The sequence below is a fragment of the Gavialis gangeticus genome, unplaced genomic scaffold (genome assembly GCF_001723915.1).
Source record: "Gavialis gangeticus isolate Ggan-Ray unplaced genomic scaffold, GavGan_comp1, whole genome shotgun sequence".
In the NCBI taxonomy this organism is placed as follows: Eukaryota; Metazoa; Chordata; order Crocodylia; family Gavialidae; genus Gavialis; species Gavialis gangeticus.
In genome coordinates this window covers 51,008,182-51,013,093 of record NW_017729031.1, presented here as the reverse complement: position 1 = coordinate 51,013,093, position 4,912 = coordinate 51,008,182, and the positions used below count along the sequence as shown (strand labels likewise).

General features: G+C 38.4%; 1 protein-coding gene across 1 annotated transcript in view; it reads left to right on the top strand.

Moving 5' to 3' along the window:
• STK39 (serine/threonine kinase 39) overlaps positions 1 to 4,912 on the top strand; it is a 317,667-nt gene that overhangs the window by 299,096 nt on the left and 13,659 nt on the right. Inside the window, exon 17 of the mRNA XM_019522752.1 lies at positions 3,120 to 3,184. Within this exon, the coding sequence (XP_019378297.1) occupies positions 3,120 to 3,184 (65 nt within the window). The remainder of the gene's footprint in view (positions 1 to 3,119; positions 3,185 to 4,912) is intronic.

The following is a 4,912-nucleotide window of genomic DNA, read 5'->3' as shown; positions in this document are numbered from 1 at the left end:
TTGAAGTCTTCTTCTATCCATCTCAAAGCAAAACCCGCCCAGTAATTGATCAGTAATTGATACTGATCACTCAATACTTGTAGCCAAGGGAAAAGATGAAGTCTCTGTAAGTAGCTGGGGGACCATAGCGGATGACACTTTTCTGGAATACTCATTTTTGTTCTCTCTGATGTATCTTTAGGTAAAAGGCCATAAACGCAAACATTGCAGAATGCAAATAGGCATCGCTCAAGTGCTAGTCTAAAATAAAATCCATGAAGCAGAAAAACAAATACAGCATGTGGAGAGAATGCAGAAGACATACCTTTAGCAAAATTTAGAGGCTGCCTTTGTGAGATGAACTAGAAGTTTTTGTGTAAACTTCATGTTTCTTGTTATGGCTTTTCAATGGGTGTGCTTCCTAGATTCTACAGAATAGTGCTTCAAAACATCTGGTTTTATTTCCATAATTCCTCCTAATCCTCACTTAGATTAAATAATCATACTGTAGTCATAACACGTCAGGGAAGTGCAGCAAATGTACTTCATGTGCTTGCTCCTTAGACTTTTAAATATCTGCTTTCTTCAGTAAACTTGCTGGTGAAGTAAACTTGTGTTTGTGAAATTGGCAAATGCACAGATAAAACCAATACTTACAGCACTTTTACACAAAAGTAAGATAAAATCAATTGAAGGTAACTGAGCTATTAGGATAAGTAACATGGTATATTTTTGCTGGTTGTTTTTTGGGGGAGGCGGGTTTTGCTTTGAGATGGATAGAAGAAGACTTCAAATTTCTAACAGTTGAAATGTGGGATCAGCATCTGGAGATCAGAATTCTTAGGAGCTAGCATTCAGATTGCCAGGGGACCAGTGCCACTTCCTCCTCCATGACAATGCAGTGCAAAGTTTAGTGATAATGGGGTATTGTACGTGACAGTGCAGGAAAAATAACTGTGTCTTAGAGGAACAACAGAACCTGGAACAGTAGGAGCAGAATAGAAATTAACTCTGGTAAGTCAGCAAATAGTCAATGTTAGCTTGGGTAATGTCAGTTAGTATCTATCTCAGTGGAGAGAAATTAAAAATGAACCTGAGCTTTTATTGTTGTCTTTGAAAAAACAGGCAAATTAAAATGGTTTTAGTTAATGCAGCTAATTTCCACCAGCTTTAATTTTTAAATAAATTCCCACCTTTAATTTTAAAATAAAATATTTCAGTGGAGTTCAAATAAGCTGCAAACAATTGATACATTATGATTGTAAACATATGTCTTATTTAAGGTGATCCTGATTGTTCTAAGTCAAAACCCGAAACAAACTAAACAAGAGAGGAGCACACCCCTTCCTTGCCCCCCACAGGCTTATCCCTGGAATGAGCCACAGGACAATAGGTGTAAACATCTGTAGGATCCAAGAACCAAAGGTTTTTCTCCCTAGAGACATGTTCCTTTCTGGCATATCTTTACCTTGTGTATGTATTATTGTAACAAATAGCTGTGTATCCACATGTGCACGACAATTTGACTAGCTAAAAGGTGAACAGAACTCCCTGCAATATTGATCTGTTGGCCGGATTAGTGAGGTCTCCACTAAAATAATTAAAATAAAAGCTGTAGGTGATGTCTTGAGCAAATATTATTATTTGTGATATTAGGATGTTAAAAGGAAAAGGCATTTAAAATGCCACTTAATTTGTTTCATTTATATAGTTTTATGAATCTGTGCAGGCTAATTGGAAACTTTCCAAAAAGGGTAATCACACAAAAAGTGGAAACAAAACCCAAATATTGTTCATGGTTGGCATTGTTTCATAGAAGTTGTAGCCTAAAATGTCTATTTCTTGGATTGTGATATAGTTCCTCATTTAAAGGTAAATTCCATCTTGGAATGTGTAGTAAATGACCCATGCTCATTTATGCCAGGGTCGATTTTGGAGCTTCTTAATTAGAAATTGTTAGATTCCTGTTTCCTCAGTTAGCAGCATGTCATTTAAAAATGTAGTTAATTGGGGGAGATTAAGGGTTTAAAGAAGCATTAACGTACAGTCTAGTTCACTGTTGTGTGCTCTCTACTCCTACTATATAGTCCTCAACCAGGAAGCATGCAGGAAAACGTTACCATTTCTTAGTTCTCAATTTTGCTGTGCCAGGCTGTCCAGTGTCTTTACAACTTGAATGCTCTTGTTGCATTTCATTTACGAGTGTTTTGATAAAATTCTGCAGCAAGCAGTCTTTTTCTCATGATGATGTCTTAGCAATGATACCCACTCTCAGCAGTCTTGAGCTGAAGGTGACAGTGATTCATTTTGTAGTGTGCAGGTTATGCAGAACAAGTTTAACAAGCCAGTGAATTTGAAAACAGTCACACTTATCTGTCAGGATTAACATTGCAAATAGTGTCAAAGTAGGCTGTTAAAAAGGAGTCAAGTATTCTGATAGAAATTTACTGGTTTTTGTCCTCCCCTGTTTTTAAGAATGGAGTGCTAGCTTGCTGTTATTCCTGTTAAGAGCATATAGTTCTTTGTTGCATGGTTGAAAATACTGATTGCAGTCTTGGTTTCTGTTTGTGAGTTAAGTTACTTGTTTTAAATTAGTGAACAATCAGATTTTATTTTTACGCATGTACACATGTAGAGTATGTTCTTTCAAAATATTTGTCTTTTCCAGGTATGAAATTGTTAGGTTATTTGGCATTTGGTCTTACTGGCTAACAAATTTTCCTGCACTCTTTGAATGCCTTACTCTTCCATGGTCATTGCATGTAATATTTCCCTATATAGCATGTATAATTACCAGGGGGTGAGGGGGGAGAGAGATTTAGCAGTGATCTGGCAAAGAGCTAGCTGAATGAAAAACTGTCAGTACCTGTACAAGAAACATTCCTTCATTCCTTTTGCTCACCCAGACACCTTAGAAACTAGATTTTAGGCTATGAGGTACCTAGTACACGTCTACCAGAAAAGTACAAAGTTACAGTAATTGTAGCATGCTACCTGGCCATAGTAATGTTACCATTTCAATAGTATTTTACCACAGGGCATGTGGAATTTATTAATCTGTTCTGATCCAGAGCATTGGAAGTGGAAATATATTGACTGTGGTTTTCTGTGTACACCATTTTTCATGCTTTGTTTTGCAGTTGCTGCTAATTTACAGAAGATAGTAGAGGATCCCAGGGCCTTGAAAACATTGACATTTAAGTTGGTAAGTAAAATGCTCTTAGTGACAAAATAGCACGCACAAATAAATTGTAAGCTTTTTTAACTCTAGGTACTTTGTTCTTGACTCCGTTGTATCTACATTAACTTTTTAAGAATTTAGAGGAGTATACCATTTATAAGAGTTAACTATTCACTGTCTCTAGCTAAGCAGAAACAGCAATGGAGAAAAATACTGCTTTGAATGGTTGAGCTTGTGCTGCTTGTGATCCCTCATATACACGCAACAACCATTCAGGGTTGCTGGTGATACCAGTTGGCTGAGGAGACTTGAACTGGGGTCATTTTACTTCTTGTCTTGTTGAACTGTGTTCTACAATTTTGAAACTTCTGTTTTATACTTGGGGAAAATTGCAGAAGTCTATCCCTCAGTGCAGTGTTTTGGAAATTATCCAGAAGTGTCCATTTGAGAAATGACATAAGTCTCGGACTACACTGATATATAACCATGGTTGAAAGGACAAACCCACACAGGGACATAGGTTTGTCAGTGTGGTCCTACATCAAAAAAATAAGGATTCTGTGCAGGTACACAACAGTGTGATAGGGTGAAATGAGAACCAGTCTGTCCTCGTGGCAGTATTTTCACTGAAGGGCTGGGTCCTTAAGTCAAAATCAGCCATTTTCTGTTCTCTTACAATATGTCTGAACAGTCTCTAAATTAATCTTTTCTGTGGAGAGAGGTTCTTCAAGTCATTGGAGAGGGAGTGAGCAAACAGTAAAAGGCAACTGTATCAAGGTTCATTGTGATTTGGGGCTCTTGCCCAACAGCTCATGTAAAAGCCTAAAAACCAAGTAACCATTTATTGCATGTTGCTATTTTGATGGATAAATTGTTTGGCGGGTAAGTGGGCATTTGAGAGGAAAACCCTATAGATGCCTAATGTTATTTTGGAATAATAAAACGTAGAAAATTGAGCCTACCCAAAGTGTTGTCTAAACCCAAAACTCACACACTGAAGGAACTAAAACTCTGGTAGTGTCTCCCATCTCCCCAGGTACATCGCCTTGGGTGCTGGGAACCAGCAGAGAGAAATCAGCCAGAGATTCCAGACAGGTCCAAGGCAAGGACCTTCTGAAGTTCAGAAGCATTCTACAGCTTTTGACAAAACTTCCTCTGTCCTGCGTTGATGGACTATTTGTAGGGACATACCTAAATTACAGTGAAACAAAGGGATTGTTGTGAGCAGCTCACAGCCTGCAGAGCCAATTCCGTGATCTTTTCGCAGTAAGACACCCCTACCAAAAATTTTAGTAACACTAACTGATGCTAACCTTGATAGAAACAATTCATGTTAGTTGTTAGACGCCAGCATGCAGCATCCATCAGCAGTTGCAGCTGACATCCTTTGTCTCTGTAGTGTGAACACGTGTCCATACACTGAGATCGCACGTTCTGTATCCACTGAATTTGTTGGCAGTGTTTGAGATGTAGAAAGTGGTAGAGATTTGGAAAGTGAAAACCAATCAGAAACAGATTCCCAAAATGGTGACAGTCAAAGGCATCCAGCACTCTTTGACAAAGTTCATGTAAGCAGCATGTTCCTTGTTGTGCACTTTCTGCTGTTTAGGGATTGATTTCAGTAGTTGAGGATCAAAACTCAGAAAAGGCACCTTATTGGGGTCAAAAATGCGAACAGCGCTAAAAAAGGAGGAAGCTGGTTGTTTAAACCAGTGGTCTCCAAAGTGGGGTGCGTGCACCCAAGGGGGGTAT